General features: G+C 46.7%; 1 protein-coding gene across 15 annotated transcripts in view; it reads left to right on the top strand.

Annotated features, from left to right (window-relative positions):
- The window catches only part of NEDD4L (NEDD4 like E3 ubiquitin protein ligase), a 642,187-nt gene that overhangs the window by 405,182 nt on the left and 218,160 nt on the right, over window positions 1–18,845 (top strand). The window contains exon 1 of one of the 15 annotated variants that reach the window (XM_063959588.1): window positions 5,953–6,219. The exons of the other annotated variants lie outside the window; for them this stretch is intronic. Coding sequence (XP_063815658.1) covers window positions 6,154–6,219 — 66 coding nt within the window. The 5' untranslated portion in view covers window positions 5,953–6,153. Of the gene's footprint in view, window positions 1–5,952; window positions 6,220–18,845 lie in introns of those variants that run through there. 15 annotated transcript variants of the gene reach the window in all.

Genomic DNA, 18,845 nt, shown 5'->3' with positions numbered 1-18,845 from the left:
GGAGCGGTCACACAGGAAAGAAACTTCCAGGGAGTATGGTCAAGCCTGGAGATGTCTCTTCACATAAATATTCTGGAGCTAAGAGCGATTTACAATGCTCTAAGCCTGGCAAAACCCCTGCTTCAGGGTCAGCCGGTATTGATCCAGTCGGACAACATCACGGCAGTCGCCCATGTAAACAGACAGGGCGGCACAAGAAGCAGGAGAGCAATGGCAGAAGCTGCAAGGATTCTTCGCTGGGCGGAAGATCATGTGATAGCACTGTCAGCAGTGTTCATTCCGGGAGTGGACAACTGGGAAGCAGACTTCCTCAGCAGACACGATCTACACCCGGGAGAGTGGGGACTTCATCCAGAAGTCTTCCACATGATTGTGAACCGTTGGGAAAAACCAAAGGTGGATATGATGGCGTCTCGCCTCAACAAAAAACTGGACAGGTATTGCGCCAGGTCAAGAGACCCTCAGGCAATAGCTGTGGACGCTCTGGTAACACCGTGGGTGTTCCAGTCAGTGTATGTGTTTCCTCCTCTGCCTCTCATACCAAAAGTACTGAGAATTATACGGCAAAGGGGAGTAAGAACGATACTCGTGGCTCCGGATTGGCCAAGAAGAACTTGGTACCCGGAACTTCAGGAGATGCTCACGGAAGATCCGTGGCCTCTACCTGTAAGACGGGACCTGCTTCAGCAGGGACCGTGTCTATTCCAAGACTTACCGCGGCTGCGTTTGACGGCATGGCGGTTGAACGCCGAATTCTAAGGGAAAAAGGCATTCCGGAAGAGGTCATTCCTACACTGGTAAAAGCCAGGAAGGAGGTGACTGCACAACATTATCACCGCATTTGGAGAAAATATGTTGCGTGGTGTGAGGCCAGGAAGGCCCCCACGGAGGAATTTCAACTGGGTCGATTCCTACATTTCCTGCAAACAGGATTGTCTATGGGCCTAAAATTGGGGTCCATTAAGGTTCAAATTTCGGCCCTGTCGATTTTCTTCCAGAAAGAATTGGCTTCAGTTCCTGAAGTCCAGACTTTTGTAAAAGGAGTACTACATATACAGCCCCCGGTTGTGCCCCCAGTGGCTCCGTGGGACCTTAATGTAGTTTTGGATTTTCTCAAATCCCATTGGTTTGAGCCACTCAAATCGGTGGATTTGAAATATCTTACGTGGAAAGTAACCATGCTACTGGCCCTGGCTTCAGCCAGGAGAGTATCAGAATTGGCGGCTTTATCGTATAAAAGCCCATATCTGATTTTCCATTCGGACAGGGCAGAACTGCGGACGCGTCCTCAGTTTCTGCCTAAGGTGGTGTCAGCGTTTCACCTGAACCAGCCTATTGTGGTGCCTGCGGCTACTAGCGATTTGGAGGATTCCAAGTTGCTGGACGTTGTCCGGGCATTGAAAATATATATTTCAAGGACGGCTGGAGTCAGAAAATCTGACTCGCTGTTTATACTGTATGCACCCAACAAGCTGGGTGCTCCTGCTTCTAAGCAGACGATTGCTCGTTGGATTTGTAGCACAATTCAACTTGCACATTCTGTGGCAGGCCTGCCACAGCCTAAATCTGTCAAGGCCCATTCCACAAGGAAGGTGGGCTCATCCTGGGCGGCTGCCCGAGGGGTCTCGGCATTACAACTCTGCCGAGCAGCTACGTGGTCGGGGGAGAACACGTTTGTAAAATTCTACAAATTTGATACCCTGGCTAAAGAGGACCTGGAGTTCTCTCATTCGGTGCTGCAGAGTCATCCGCACTCTCCCGCCCGTTTGGGAGCTTTGGTATAATCCCCATGGTCCTGACGGAGTCCCAGCATCCACTAGGACGTCAGAGAAAATAAGATTTTACTTACCGATAAATCTATTTCTCGTAGTCCGTAGTGGATGCTGGGCGCCCATCCCAAGTGCGGATTGTCTGCAATACTTGTACATAGTTATTGTTACAAAAAAAATCGGGTTGTTATTGTTGTGAGCCGTCTGTTCAGAGGCTCCTACGTTTGTCATACTGTTAACTGGGTTCAGATCACAAGTTGTACGGTGTGATTGGTGTGGCTGGTATGAGTCTTACCCGGGATTCAAAATCCTTCCTTAGTGTGTACGCTCGTCCGGGCACAGTATCCTAACTGAGGCTTGGAGGAGGGTCATAGGGGGAGGAGCCAGTGCACACCACCTGATCCTAAAGCTTTATTTTTGTGCCCTGTCTCCTGCGGAGCCGCTAATCCCCATGGTCCTGACGGAGTCCCAGCATCCACTACGGACTACGAGAAATAGATTTATCGGTAAGTAAAATCTTATTTTTACTTGAGATACTCGGTGATTGGCTCAGCTAGAGATTATGGACCCTTTATATTATACTATACATACCAGGTGTCCTAGCGCGAGAACTGGATGCCGTTCTTTTCCTGTTTCCACAAATATTACATGGAACTTGAAGTTGTCTTTTAAAGCTGTTTTTAATATATCTCATTGAGCAAGAGATTTCAGCCAACCTGAACCAAGTAAAGTTATGGGCCCTACAGACACGCGATCTGCCGCCGAGCTGCCTGACCACCGATACGGCCAACGGGCGACCCGGCGGCGGGGGGGCAGTGACGGGGGTGAGTGTAGTTTCTTCACTCCCCCCCCCGTCACCCGGCTCCATACAATTGCAGGCCTGCATGCACAGCCGACGGAGCACCAGCGATGAACGAGTGCGGGGCCGCGCATCGTTCATCGCTGGAGCCCTCCACACTCAAAGATATGAACATTATCTCGTTCAATAATAAACGAGATCGTTCATGTTTTTGAGGATTGTCGGCCAGTGTGTAGGGCCTATTAATCTGAAAACAGTCCACCTCCCGTCCAGGTCACTACAGTAGAACTTGTCAGATTACTTTTGTTTTCTTTTTAAAACATGTTTAAATTAAGTCGTGGTTGCTGCACAAATCTTTATTGCCAAAAAAAAGCTTAAGGGGGGAATCGGTTGTCGGAAATCTTGTTTTTGCGATAAACATGGGGCTTTTATCGCGACTCATGAAAAGCCGCTATTAAATTATCCGCAATAATCGGTGATCATTCTCCATAGTTTTAACGCAAATTTGTTTTCACCACCTCGGAGCAGGTGAAAAGTTGTGGAAAATTCCTATTTTAAGGTCAAAATGTTGGGATTTGGTTCAGAATTCTTGGGACACCCCATTAATGACTAATTAGTCACTTAGAAGTTTTTTCATATTTAAAATTGGCCAATTATGGTGTAATTTTTGGGGTGAACAAGTGCAAAATGGTGGAAATTGGGGTACAAGGTATAAGCCAGATTTATTGTGTTCTTTGTGATTGAGACAAATGTTTCTAGGCTTTCAGGAGGAGTCATCTTTTGTTTAAGTGGCTTAACATGACCCTAATATATACTTATACCCATTTTTCAATTTTTCCCCACTTTTTTTTAAATAAAACTGCATATAACAGCTATTTGATCCAATTTAAGTACCCCTAAATGTGGCCCTGTAAAATTTGTAGAAGTGGCCCAACATGGGCATTACAAGAGGTATAACATACCATGTAGCCATGGCAGCATCCCAGGATGGCAGAGTTGCTGCACTGCAGAGATGGAATAACAGAATGAATGGGGACAATGCAGTGTACTGAGTGTGGGGGGCTGCCTGTCATGTAAGGGGTGGGGCCACATGACCACACACAGAGCAGGCCGCACAGACACGTCAGCCTACCAGGAATCTTCCCAGTGAGCCCTATGGCCAATCCACTCCTGCACTAGATCAACATCCAACTGATTGGTTGTAATGAAAATCTGGTAATCCATGGGAGCAAATGACAATCAGCAATTTGCTTCCAAACACAGAAAAACGGACAGAAACGCATTCAGAAAAGTTGTTTAAATCATATTTAACCAACTTGACTGAACGTCCATTTGTGTCTGTTTCCTGCATTTGGGAGCTAATTGCTGATTAAAATTCCTCCCATGCATTAGCAGATTTTCATTACAAGCAGCCAGTTCGTTATATGGAGGAAAGTTGGTCTGATGTATGACCGGGTGTGGTATGGTATGCCGGCGGTCGGGCTCCCGGCGACCAGCATACCGGCGCCGGGAGCTCGACCACCGGCTTACCGACAGTGCGGCGAGCGCAAATGAGCCCCTTGCGGGTCCGCTGCGCTCACCACGCTGCAGGCACAGTTTTATTCTCCCTCCAGAGGGGTCATGGACCCCCACAAGGGAGAATAAGTGTCGGTATGCCGGCTGTCGGGATTCCGGCGCCGGTATACTGTGCGCCGGGATCCCGACAGCCGGCATACTGAAGACCACCCGTATGACCAGCTATACATTTGGGTCGACTGAACTTAGGTTGACAGTCACTAGGTTGACCACTGAAGGTCGACATGTGTTAGGTCGACAGGAACACTAGGTCGACATAGTCATTAGATCGACAGGTCAAAAGGTCATCATGGGTTTTTGGACTTTTTTTGAGGTCGTTTTCTTCGTACAGTGATGGGGAACCCCCAATTAGTGCACCGTGTCCCCTCGCATGGCTCACTTCGCTCGCCGTGCTTCAGGTTACCGTTCCCAATTGTAGTCCACGTGGATCGTAAAGTATGAAAAAGTCCTAAAATTATTTTTTTTGTAAAAAAAAACCCGCATGTCTACCGTTTGACCTGTCGACCTAATGACCATGTCGACCTGGTATCCCTGTCGACCTAATGCATGTCAACCTTTAGTGGTCGACCTAATGACTGTCAACCTAAGTTGTGTTGACCTAACGACCGTATCCCATACAGTTTGGGTTTTAAGGCTATTCACATATAAGCACAGTTGACTTAATGAGTTCCTGTGTCGGTTTTATTGGTATCCGGACTGTACAGTAGGCCGATAGTTAATAGGTCAACCACTACTAATCAACATGCATTAGGTCAACAGGTTGACATGGTTATTAGGTCAACTGTGTGGTTGTACTTTGTAATGGTTTTTCTTTTATACTTAACCAACCATATGGACTAAAATTGGGAATAGTGACCTTGGCTGCAGCATGGCGAGCAAAGCGAGACACACAAGGAGACACTGTACACTAATTGGTTTCCCTGTGTTCTGACTGGGAATTTGACACCAAAAACATGTTGTCGACCTTTACTTGTTGACCATTTTCCATGTTTACCCTTTCATTTGTCAACCTTTTTCCGAAGTTTTTACTACCAAGCATGCGTCCGAGTCTCACGCCGCATACGCTCCAATTCTCTCCACACAGAAAACCCGGGACGGGTTTGGGGACAGGTTTTGAGAGGCCATACTCAGATGGAGAAACTGCTCCTGCGATTAGACGATTCATGTTTCTGCGGTACGACCGGTGGTAACGTCTACGGACGCACCAATCGGTAATGCAGTTTATATAGACGCTGCTAGTGGTTGTCTCAGTCCATGCATATTCATGCACACACTTCTTCAGGGAAAATAATTTGTAGCGGAATTACCATAAAGGCCGTCCGACAGGAATTATGACCACAAATGATCTTATGAACCAGGAGATATGTGTAAGGGAAAGCTTAGCTGGCCCTATCCTCTGATGTATCATTGTGCCACTATTTTCTTCCGGTCTCCTTTCCCGGCTGAAGCAAAATAACACGGCCATGTTTGTTCTTGTTGCCAATTATGATTGTTAAATAACTTGAATTAATGCCAACCTACTCCAGTTAATTATAGTGTTCACAGCGGTTCATACTTCTGTTGCAAAAAAAAAAAAAAAAAAAATGTGAAAGAAAATTGCATGCCTAATGAATGGGAGATGTAGGTGAAATGACGGATATGTAGGTGGTTCATTTTTCCTTGTAAGATGTGGTTGTCATGGCACTGCATCGGTTATGCTTTTCCCGACAAGCTGGAACTATTTTGGGACACTTGTTCCCTGGTCGTCGTAACTTTAACATTGTGCCTGCTTAATACGAGGAGGGCCTGGTGCTTGCACGCTGCTGAGAGCTCACCAGAAAACAGGCGTTCACAAGTGTACATTGTGTCCCAGCCTCATCACCAGACTCCATTATCTCTTTTGTTATCTGGATGGGAGGGCTACAAGCTGCCTTCGTGGAATGAAGAACAGGAACATGCGTCGTGTTCATCTGGATAGGGTAGGTTAGGGTTAAAGAATTCGGATCTGTACAGATTGCACAGGAGGTAATCATGTACAGGGCTAGACCTGAATCATTCAGCGTTCATCTCGGAGATTGTCAAGGTCGTGGAACACAGGTAAGTCTGTTAATGTTTAATGTGGATTTCTGTTCTCCCTGTGGATTTCGGTGACATTACTCTCAGAACCTACATACAGTATGTAGCAAGTGCTAATACTCTGGTTTTCTCATGCCCGTTCTAAGTTAATTAATATATGGGCATCTTAGCTGCTATGATTGGGCTGTTATGTTTCTGCAACTGTGTGTTACGTCTATATGTAAATGTATTTATAGGATACTACTACGTAAGCACTGCATTAATAGTAATACAAGTTGAGTATCCCTTATTCAAAATCCCACATTTTTGGGTCCCCTACTGAGATAATGACATATATATTGTATATTATGTGTGTGTGTGTGTGTGTATATATCTATATATATATATATATATGAGAGCAGTGGAGAACAGCGCCTGGGTATATCTAATAGAGACCAAGGTCTAGGAAAGAATTTTTTCTTTTTTACACAACACTCCTCATCTATAAATGAATGGTAGCTTTTATACAGTATGTGAATAAAATATAAAAAAATGAAGTAAAACAAGCGCCTAATAGTGTCGGTGAAATAGAATCTGTGTAGTCGGGTGCAGTTATTAAAATAAATAGCAACTTAACTTCAAATACTTTCAGGCAGATGACATTTGGAATCCGAACATGTAAAGAGAAAATGAAGGCAACATAGTGTGTACTGTTTTTAAGACACAATATTCTGCAATGATATCAAGAATTAGGAATGTGGCTCATTCCAATTAAGCAAAACTGATAATGGAAGTAGCAGGTTCCTGCTACTTACCCCTTGGACTCCCCACATGCGGACAGATAAGCTGTTTTATTTTTTCAATCCTGTACGTGTGCTACCTGCATCTATGGACAGATGAACTGCCTTTTTGTTTTAATTGTCCTGTACGTTTGCTACTTTTAAGCGTGGCAGTATTGTGCCTATTAAATTATTATACTTTTTACCATGTTTGCCTAACATTGATTGGAATGAGCCACATTCCTAGTCTCTAAGCTGTTGTGAAATCTTTGTCTTTTATATATTCTAGTTTCTCTAACGTCCTAAGTGGATGCTGGGACTCCGTAAGGACCATGGGGAATAGCGGCTCCGCAGGAGACTGGGCACAACTAAAAGAAAGCTTTAGACTAACTGGTGTGCACTGGCTCCTCCCACTATGACCCTCCTCCAGACCTCAGTTAGAATCTTGTGCCCGGCTGAGCTGGATGCACACTAGGGGCTCTCCTGAGCTCCTAGAAAGAAAGTATATTTTAGGTTTTTTATTTTACAGTGAGATCTGCTGGCAACAGACTCACTGCAGCGAGGGACTAAGGGGAGAAGAAGCGAACCTACCTAACTGGTGGTAGTTTGGGCTTCTTAGGCTACTGGACACCATTAGCTCCAGAGGGATCGACCGCAGGACCCGACCTTGATGTTCGGTCCCGGAGCCGTGCCGCCGGCCCCCTTACAGAGCCAGAAGCAAGAAGTGTTCCGGAAAATCGGCGGCAGAAGACTTCTGTCTTCAACAAGGTAGCGCACAGCACTGCAGCTGTGCGCCATTGCTCCTCATGCACACCTCACACTCCGGTCACTGATGGGTGCAGGGCGCTGGGGGGGGGGGGGGGGGGGGCGTCCTGAGGGCAATATAAGACACCTTGGCTGGCAAATCTACACCATATATAGTCAGGAAGGCTATATAGGTGTAAAAATACCCCTGCCAGAATTCCAGAAAAAGCGGGAGAAGTCAGCCGGAAAAGGGGCGGGGCTATCTCCCTCAGCACACTGGCGCCATTTTCCCTCACAGCTCCGCTGGAAGGACGCTCCCTGGCTCTCCCCTGCATTGTGTCAAGCTACATAAGGGTAAAAAAGAGAGGGGGGGCACTAAATTTAGGCGCAGTATATATATATAATATAAGCAGCTATAAGGGAAAAAACACTCATTTATAGTGGGATCCCTGTGTTATATAGCGCTCTGGTGTGTGCTGGCATACTCTCTCTCTGTCTCCCCAAAGGGCTTTGTGGGGTCCTGTCCTCTGTCAGAGCATTCCCTGTGTGTATGCGGTGTGTCGGTACGGCTGTGTCGACATGTTTGAGGAGGAGGCTTATGTGGAGGCGGAGCAAATGCCGATAAATGTGATGTCACCCCCTGCGGGGTCGACACCTGAGTGGATGGTTCTGTGGAAGGAATTACGCGACAGTGTCAACTCCTTGCATAAAAGGTTTGACGACATACCAAATATGGGACAGCCGGCTTCTCAGCCTGTGCCTGCCCAGGCGTCTCAAAAGCCATCAGGGGCTCTAAAACGCCCGCTGCCTCAAATGGCAGACACAGATGTCGACACGGATACTGACTCCAGTGTTGACGACGATGAGACTAATGTATCTTCCAATAGGGCCACACGGTATATGATTGAGGCAATGAAAAATGTGTTGCATATTTCTGATGTTACCCCGGGTACCACAAAAAAGGGTATTATGTTTGGAGAGAAAAAACTACCAGTTGTTTTTCCTCCATCTGAGGAATTAAATGAAGTGTGTGAAGAAGCGTGGGCTTCCCCCGATAAGAAAATGATAATTTCTAAGAGGTTACTAATGGCGTACCCTTTCCCGCCAGAGGATAGGTCACGTTGGGAAACATCCCCTAGGGTGGATAAAGCGCTCACACGCTTGTCAAAGAAGGTGGCACTACCGTCTCCGGATACGGCCGCCCTGAAGGAATCTGCTGATAGAAAGCAGGAGGCTATCCTGAAGTCTATATATACACACACGGGTGTTATACTGAGACCAGCTATTGCGTCAGCATGGATGTGCAGTGCTGCAGCTGCGTGGTCAGATTCCCTGTCGGAAAATATTGATACCCTAGACAGGGACACTATATTGCTAACCGTAGAGCATATTAAAGACGCACTCTTATACATGAGGGATGCACAGAGGGATATTTTCCGTCTGGCATCCAAAATAAGTGCAATGTCCATTTCTGCCAGGAGAGGGTTATGGACTCGGCAGTGGACTGGAGATGCAGATTCTAAAAGGCACATGGAAGTTTTGCCTTATAAGGGTGAGGAGTTGTTCAGGGATGGTCTCTCGGACCTCGTTTCCACAGCAACAGCTGGGAAGTCTACATTTTTACCCCATGTTCCCTCACAGCCAAAGAAAGCACCGTATTATCAGGTACAGTCCTTTCGGCCCAATAAGGGCAAGCGGGTTAAAGGTGCGTCCTTTCTGCCCAGAGGCAGAGGTAGAGGGAAAAAGCTGCAGCATACAGCCAGTTCCCAGGAGCAAAAGTCCTCCCCCGCTTCCTCTAAGTCCACAGCATGACGCTGGGGCTCCACAGGCGGAGCCAGGTACGGTGGGGGCCCGTCTCAAAAATTTCAGCGATCAGTGGGCTCGCTCACGGGTGGATCCCTGGATCTTTCAAGTACTATCTCAGGGGTACAAGCTGGAATTCGAGACGTCTCCCCCCCGCCGTTTCCTCAAATCTGCCTTACCAACAACTCCCTCAGGCAGGGAGGCAGTGTTAGAGGCAATTCACAAGCTGTATTCCCAGCAGGTGATAGTAAAGGTGCCCCTACTTCAACAAGGACGGGGTTACTATTCCACAATGTTTGTGGTACCGAAACCGGACGGTTCGGTGAGACCCATTTTAAATTTGAAATCCCTTAACACATATATAAAAAAAATCAAGTTCAAGATGGAATCGCTCAGGGCGGTTATTGCAAGCCTGGACGAGGGGGATTACATGGTATCACTGGACATCAAGGATGCTTACCTGCATGTCCCCATTTACCATCCTCACCAGGAGTACCTCAGATTTGTGGTACAGGATTGTCATTACCAATTCCAGACGTTGCCATTTGGTCTATCCACGGCTCCGAGGGTATTTACCAAGGTAATGGCCGAAATGATGATACTCCTTCGAAAGAAGGGAGTTTTAATTATCCCGTACTTGGACGATCTCCTGATAAAGGCGAGGTCCAGGGAGCAGTTGTTGGTCGGGGTAGCACTATCTCGGGAGGTGCTACAACAGCACGGCTGGATTCTAAATATACCAAAGTCACAGCTGGTCCCTACGACACGTCTACTGTTCCTGGGGATGGTTCTGGACACAGAACAGAAAAAAGTGTTTCTCCCGGAGGAGAAGGCCAAGGAGCTGTCATCTCTAGTCAGAGGCCTCCTAAAACCAAAACAGGTGTCGGTGCATCACTGCACGCGGATCTTGGGAAAGATGGTAGCTTCCTACGAAGCAATTCCATTCGGCAGGTTCCATGCGAGAACCTTTCAGTGGGACCTGTTGGACAAGTGGTCAGGATCGCATCTTCAGATGCATCGTCTGATAACCCTGTCTCCAAGGACCAGGGTGTCTTTGCTGTGGTGGCTGCAAAGTGCTCATCTTCAAGAGGGCCGAAGATTCGGCATACAGGACTGGGTCCTTGTGACCACGGATGCCAGCCTTCGGGGCTGGGGGGGCAGTCACACAGGGAAGAAACTTCCAAGGACTATGGTCAAGTCAGGAGACTTCCCTACACATAAATATTCTGGAACTGAGGGCCATTTACAATGCCCTAAGTCAGGCAAAACCCCTGCTTCAAAATCAGCCGGTACTGATCCAGTCAGACAATATCACGGCAGTCGCCCATGTAAACCGACAGGGCGGCACGAGAAGCAGGACGGCGATGGCAGAAGCCACAAGGATTCTCCGATGGGCGGAAAATCACGTGTTAGCACTGTCAGCAGTGTTCATTCCGGGAGTGGACAACTGGGAAGCAGACTTCCTCAGCAGGCACGACCTCCACCCGGGAGAGTGGGGACTTCATCCAGAAGTCTTCCAACTGATTGTAAACCATTGGGAAAGGCCACAGGTGGACATGATGGCGTCCCGCCTAAACAAAAAGCTAGAAAGATATTGCGCCAGGTCAAGAGACCCGCAGGCGATAGCTGTGGACGCTCTAGTGACACCGTGGGTGTACCGGTCGGTTTATGTGTTCCCTCCTCTACCTCTCATACCAAAGGTACTGAGGATAATAAGGAGAAGAGGAGTAAGAACTATACTCATTATTCCGGATTGGCCAAGAAGAACTTGGTACCCGGAACTTCAAGAAATGATGTCAGAGGACACATTGCCTCTGCCGCTCAGACAGCACCTGCTGCAGCAGGGGCCCTGTCTGTTCCAAGACATACCGCGGCTGCGTTTGACGGCATGGCGGTTGAACACCGGATCCTGAAGGAAAAGGGCATTCCGGAGGAAGTCATTCCTACGCTGATTAAAGCTAGGAAAGTAGTAACCGCTAACCATTATCACCGCATATGGCGAAAATATGTTGCGTGGTGTGAGGCCAGGAAGGCCCCAACGGAGGAATTTCAGCTGGGCCGTTTCCTGCACTTCCTACAGTCAGGGGTGACTATGGGCCTAAAATTGGGTTCCATTAAGGTCCAGATTTCGGCTCTATCGATTTTCTTCCAGAGAGAACTGGCTTCTCTACCTGAAGTTCAAACGTTTGTTAAGGGAGTGCTGCATATTCAGCCCCCTTTTGTGCCTCCAGTGGCACCTTGGGATCTCAACGTGGTGTTGGATTTCCTAAAGTCACATTGGTTTGAGCCACTTAAAACCGTGGAATTGAAGTATCTCACGTGGAAAGTGGTCATGTTGTTGGCCTTGGCTTCGGCCAGGCGTGTATCAGAATTGGCGGCTTTGTCATGTAAAAGCCCTTATCTGATTTTCCATATGGATTGGGCAGAATTGAGGACTCGTCCCCAATTTCTCCCTAAGGTGGTATCAGCTTTTCATCTGAACCAACCTATTGTGGTGCCTGCGGCTACTAAAGACTTGGAAGCTTCCAAGTTGTTGGACGTAGTCAGGGCCCTGAAAATTTATGTTTCCAGGACAGCGGGAGTCAGAAAGACTGACTCGCTATTTATCCTGTATGCGCCCAACAAGTTGGGTGCACCTGCTTCAAAGCAGACTATTATCGCTGGATCTGTAGTACAATTCAGCTTGCACATTCTGCGGCTGGACTGCCGCATCCTAAATCAGTGAGAGCCCATTCCACGAGGAAGGTGGGCTCTTCTTGGGCGGCTGCCCGAGGGGTCTCGGCTCTACAACTTTGCCGAGCAGCTACTTGGTCGGGGTCAAACACATTTGCTAAGTTCTACAAGTTTGACACCCTGGCTGAGGAGTACCTAGAGTTTGCCCATTCGGTGCTGCAGAGTCATCCGCACTCTCCCGCCCGTTTGGGAGCTTTGGTATAATCCCCATGGTCCTTACGGAGTCCCAGCATCCACTTAGGACGTTAGAGAAAATAAGAATTTACTCACCGGTAATTCTATTTCTCGTAGTCCGTAGTGGATGCTGGGCGCCCATCCCAAGTGCGGATTGTCTGCAATACTTGTATATAGTTATTGCCTAACTAAAGGGTTATTGTTGAGCCATCTGTTGAGAGGCTCTGTTATATTTCATACTATTAACTGGGTATAGTATCACGAGTTATACGGTGTGATTGGTGTGGCTGGTATGAGTCTTACCCGGGATTCAAAATCCTTCCTTCCTTGTGTCAGCTCTTCCGGGCACAGTATCCTAACTGAGGTCTGGAGGAGGGTCATAGTGGGAGGAGCCAGTGCACACCAGTTAGTCTAAAGCTTTCTTTTAGTTGTGCCCAGTCTCCTGCGGAGCCGCTATTCCCCATGGTCCTTACGGAGTCCCAGCATCCACTACGGACTACGAGAAATAGAATTACCGGTGAGTAAATTCTTATTTTCCATTATCAGTTTTGCTTAATTGGAATGAGCCACATTCCTAATTCTTGATATCATTGCAGAATATTGTGTTTTAAAAACAGTACACACTATGTTGCCTTCATTTTCTCTTTACATGTTCGGATTCCAAATTTCATCTGCCTGAAAGTATTTGAAGTTAAATTGCTATTTATTTTAATAACTGCACCCGACTACACAGATTCTATTTCACCAACACTATTAGGCGCTTGTTTTACTTCATTTATATATATATATATATATATATATGTGTGTCATCATTATCTCAGTAGGGGAATCAAAAATGTGTGATTTTGGATAAGGAATACTCAACCTGTATATGCGATACACGTGTGTAAGTATTGCAATAATGTACTTGGGGAAGTGCAGGACTTTAAAAGCTGCCACTCCGGAGTATAGGAAAGTGCACCTCCCTTGATAACACCTCCTTTACGACTGTAGACTGCTACCGGTTAGGATGTCTACATGTTTCTAGTTGTATCCCTCTCTTTTGTTATAAGGTTTCACTATTGGCAGTTAAGTCTATCATCAAGTAAGGCTTGACACGGTTCAGTGAAGCGCCCTCGGGTGTACAGCTCACTTCGCTGCCTGATACCCTGCCTCCATCGGGAGCTAATTTCTGTTCTAAATATTGACCTGCATGATGTGGATTGCTATGTGGATTATTTCAGATAACACTGTATGTACTAATATGCGATTCCCCTCCCCCTCCCCCCCCCCCCCATATTTTTTTTCCCAGTAACCCCCCCCTTCATTCCATTCTATTTTGAAAAATTAATAAAAATGTAATCTTGGGGGGGGGGGAAAGAAAAAGCTGCCACTCCGACATTGACTTTTCTGGATGTGTAGATGGGGATTTCGGTTTGTTACATACAGATAAATACTAAAGACAAGCGTTATAAATATGTCATCACAGTTTGTCAAATCCTGGATCTCCGTGTCCTGTTACAGATGAGTGAGCCTTGTGTGATATTTGGATTTGCCGATCCTGTTCCAAGTTACAGATGTTACGTATGTGCCAGCTGATTGCTAGTTTCACAGCCTGCTTAGTGACCACTACTTCAGTTAGAACTCGGTTATGGATCAGTGGGTTGACCTGGATAAGGTTGACCACTATTTTTTGACATGGTTGACATGGGAAAAGGGTCGACACCGTGAAAAGGTCAACATGATTTTTTCTTCTTCTGTTTTTGGTGTCTCTTTTGTATAACATGACCAGGAACCCAATTAGTGCACCACGTCCCCTTGCATGGCTCACTTTGCTCGCCATGCTGTGGGCAAGGTGCCTCGCTCTGCTGCCACTGCGCTTGGCACAGGTTACTATTCCCAATCGTAGTCCACATGGATGGTAATGTATGGAAAAGTAAAAAAATAAGTCATGTCGACCTTTTCATGTGTTAATCTGTCCAGTGTCGACCATTTTACCGTGTCAACCTTTTTCCCATGTTGACCTATAGTGGTCGACCTATTGAATGTCTACCTACCATCCAGATACCTGCAGCTCTTGGGGTATATGTAATAAGGTTGGGTTTGCCTGGTAAATCATTGCCGCTTTAAAAATACGGCCATTCTTGCCGACATCCTGCACCTCCGGCAAACTCAGAACCTGTTACATATTCTCCCTTATGTACCATGTAATTCTAGCTCATTGCCCGATCGCACACAGCACATCAGGTCCTGTAAGTTCAGTTGGGAGATAAACGCGCTCACAAACTGAAAACAGTCCACTTTTAACCACGATTAATACCCCTTTCACACTGCCATAAATATCCCGGTTTATTGCACATGAACGCGCAGCAACCCCAGATATTGGGGGTCATTCCGAGTTGATCGCTAGCTGCCGATGTTCACTGCGTAGCGATCACTTAAAAAACAGCAAAACTGCACATGTGTATGGGGCGCAATGCGCGCGCGCACAAAGAGCTTCGTTGTTTTGCACTGCTTATAGCGACGATTCCATTCACACAGCCGATCGCAAGGAGATTGACAGGAAGTGGGAGTTTCTGGGTGTCAACTGACCGTTTTCAGGGAGTGTTTGGAAAAACTCAGGCGTGTCCAGCGTTTGCAGGGCTGGTGTCTGACGTCAATTCCGGGACCTTCGTCGCTGCAATCATCGCACAGAATAACTACAGGGTTGGTCTTGTTCTGCACAAAATGTTTTTGTACCGCTCGGCTGCACAGGCGTTCGCACACTTGCAAAGCGAAAATACACTCCCCCGTGGGCGGTGACTATGCATTTGCACGGTTGCTAAAAGTAACTAGTGAGCAAACAACTCGGAATGAGGGCCATTGTGCAGTGTGAAAGCACCCTGATGAAATTATCCGGGTTGAGCGACCAGTTATTGAGCAGGGTAGAACACTGAGTGTCACCAGCTGGCGGTTCAGTGTGAGCGGGTAAGCTAGGTCACACCCAGGAAAGGACCCGTGTGTGCAGTGTGAAAGGGGTATTTACCAACATAACTGATCAGATTCTAAGGGGTAAATTTACTAAGACGGGAGTTCTATTTAAGATGGGATGTTGCCCATAGCAACGAGTCAGATTCTACTTATCCTTTATCTAGCACCTTCTAGAATGTAATACCTGGAACCCGATTGGTTGCTATGGACAAAATCCCATCTGAAATAGAACTCCCATCTTAGTAAATTTACCCCTAAGGCACCACGTTGATTTTGGTTCCATGCCTTGTGCTCAGTCACTACTCACAAATGTACTGCTGAAATTATGACCATGTCCAGATTTTACAATTTTTTTACATGTCAACATTCAGAATCTGTCGACATTTTGACTGCAACCCTTTATGGGAACTTAAAAAGAAGACCCTGTGCTTGTGAGCCTGCTTTGTCATGTACAGTATGTCCTATACAGGACTGATAATATGGGACGGAGGTGACTGGTGTCTGGAACTGAATGTGGGGATGGAAAATATCACACACACGTGTGTGGTGTGGTTCTGAAAACAGACCTATTAGTGCGTGAGTGAAAGCTTTGGCGTGTACAGTTCGACATGACAGATGTGTTAATTTATTTTTATTTAACAATAAGCATTTACATCTGGTTTTCCGTGTCCTCCCCTGCCTAGAAATCGTGCCGCTTTCTGCTTCTTTTAGTCTTGCTGCATATCACAGAACAAAGGAAGTAACAATAATGATCCCGCATGCTAACTGCAGGAACAGACATGCTGTGATCTTTCTTAGGTCATGATACAGATCTGTTACATTGTGTTTCTTTCAGTCCTAGGGATTGGTTATTGCTTTCATGCTGCTGAATTATATGTAGCTTTTTGTTGTGTCCTAATTATGCTTATGTTTGATGCCAGTTACATAAACACTATTATGCCTGTGAGTCACTCTGAGCTGGGGAATGGTGCAGTCAGGTCATACATTATAGCTGGACTGTCCTTACTGACGTGGTGCAGTCAGATGTTATGCATTACAGCTGAGGAGCCCTTACTGACATGGTGCAGCCAGAGGTCATACATTACAGCTGAAGGGCCTTTACTGACATGGTGCAGTCAGAGGTCATACATTACAGCTGAAGGGCCTTTACTGACATGACGCAGTCAGAGGTAATACAGCTGGAGCACCCTTACTGACACGGTGCAGTTAAAGTTCATACATTATAGCTGGAGCACCCTTACTGACATGACGCAGTCAGAGGTAATACAGCTGGAGCACCCTTACTGACACGGTGCAGTTAAAGTTCATACATTACAGCTGGAGCACCCTTACTGACATGGTGCAGTCAGAGGTCATACATTACAACTGGAGTGCTCTTACTGACATGGTGCAGTCAGAGGTCATACATTACAGCTAGAGCACCCTTACTGACCTGATGCAGTCAGAGGTCATACAGCTGAAGAACCCTTACTGACATGGCGCAGTCAGAGGTCATACAGCTGGAGAACCCTTACTGACATGGTGCAGTCAGAGGTCATACTTTACAGCTAGAGCACCCTTACTGACATGATGCAGTCAGAGGTCATACAGCTGGAGAACCCTTACTGAGATGGTGCAGTCAGAGGTCATACAGCTGGAGAACCCTTACTGACATGGTGCAGTCAGAGGTCATACATTAGAGCTGGAGCGCCTTACTGACATTGTGCAGTCAGAGGTCATAAATTATAGCTGGGGTGCCATACTGACAAGGTGCAGTCAGATGTCATACAGTACAATTTGCTGGTTGTCTCCCGAAAACATGTTAAGGTTTCCCAGGATTTAACATGCAGGGACAGCAGAGATATCACTGATATTTGCCGCAGTCCCTCCATTTTCGACCACAAAGCAACTCCCATTTGTTTATTTAGGGTCTGCTCTGCTGTCAGATTTACCAATCTTGACCCCGATAGCTAAGCAATCTGAGGATGCCATTAACTTACTATATTGCCAATTTTTAGAGAGGTCTCCTCCGGATCTCTCTCTGTTGGATTCCAATGACTTGTGCACTGGACAATTGCCTGGCACCTTGTTACATAGACTAACAAGCAGCTTCTGCTGATAAAAATGATATGCCTGTATTCTGTGTGTGGCTGCAACTGTATTTGCATACAAAATGCTCTGCTACAGTGTTTTTCTGGAAAACACTGTAACGTGGAATTTCGGATGCAGATAGAGCCGCAGTTCCACATAGAATGTAGGCATACTGCATATAATTTTTATCAGCAGAAGCTGCTTGTGTCCTATTACCTCATTGTTTAAGATGCATTTTTGCTACCAAGCCCCGCCATGGCATGGTGCGACTTCAAGGGCTTTTTAGCGTGACTGCAGCAAGGATGTAAGAGGACACATCTGTACATAGACTCACAGTACCAACTGCCAACCATCTTATATAGAGACAACCACAACTGCCAGCCACCTTGTTACATAGACTCACAGTCCCAACTGCTAGCCACCTTCTTATATAGAGACACACCCCAAACTGCCAGCCACCTTGTTACATAGACTCACAGTCCCAACTGCTAGCCACCTTCTTATATAGAGACTCACACCCCAAACTGCAAGCCACCTTGTTACATAGACTCCTCTCAATCCCAACTGCCAGCCACCTTCTTATATAGTGACACCCCAAACTGCCAGCTGCTTTCTTACATAGATACTCACACCTCCAACTGCCAGCCACCTTGTTACATAGACTCACAGTCCCAACTGCCAGAGACCTTCTTATATAGACACTCACACCCCAAACTGCCAGCCACCTTCTTATATAGAGACTCACACATCCAACTGCTAGCCACCTTGTTACATAGACTCACATTCCCAACTTCCAGTCATCCCAAACTGCCAGCCACTTTCTTATATAGAGACTCACACCTCCAACTGCCAGCCACCTTGTTACATAGACCACCAGTCCCAACTGCCAGCCACCTTATATAGATTCACACCTCCAACTGCCAGCCACCTTGTTACATAGACTCACGGTTCCAACTGCCAGCCACCTTACATAGAGACTCACACCCCAATCTGCCAGCCACCTTGTTACATAGACCACCAGTCCCAACTGCCAGCCACCTTCTTAAATAGATTCACACCTCCAACTGCCAGCCACCTTGTTACATAGACCACCAGTCCCAACTGCCAGCCACCTTCTTATATAGATTCACACCTCCAACTGCCAGCCACCTTGTTACATAGACCACCAGTCCCAACTGCCAGCCACCTTCTTATATAGATTCACACCTCCAACTGCCAGCCACCTTGTTACATAGACTCACAGTTCCAACTGCCAGCCACCTTGTTACATAGACCACCAGTCCCAACTGCCAGCCACCTTCTTATATAGATTCACACCTCCAACTGCCAGCCACCTTGTTACATAGACCACCAGTCCCAACTGCCAGCCACCTTCTTATATAGATTCACACCTCCAACTGCCAGCCACCTTGTTAC

Source organism: Pseudophryne corroboree, chromosome 1, assembly GCF_028390025.1.
Source record: "Pseudophryne corroboree isolate aPseCor3 chromosome 1, aPseCor3.hap2, whole genome shotgun sequence".
NCBI classification, from domain to species: Eukaryota; Metazoa; Chordata; class Amphibia; order Anura; family Myobatrachidae; genus Pseudophryne; species Pseudophryne corroboree.
The sequence above is the reverse complement of the archived record's forward strand: the minus strand, read 5'-3'. Positions and strand labels throughout refer to the sequence as shown.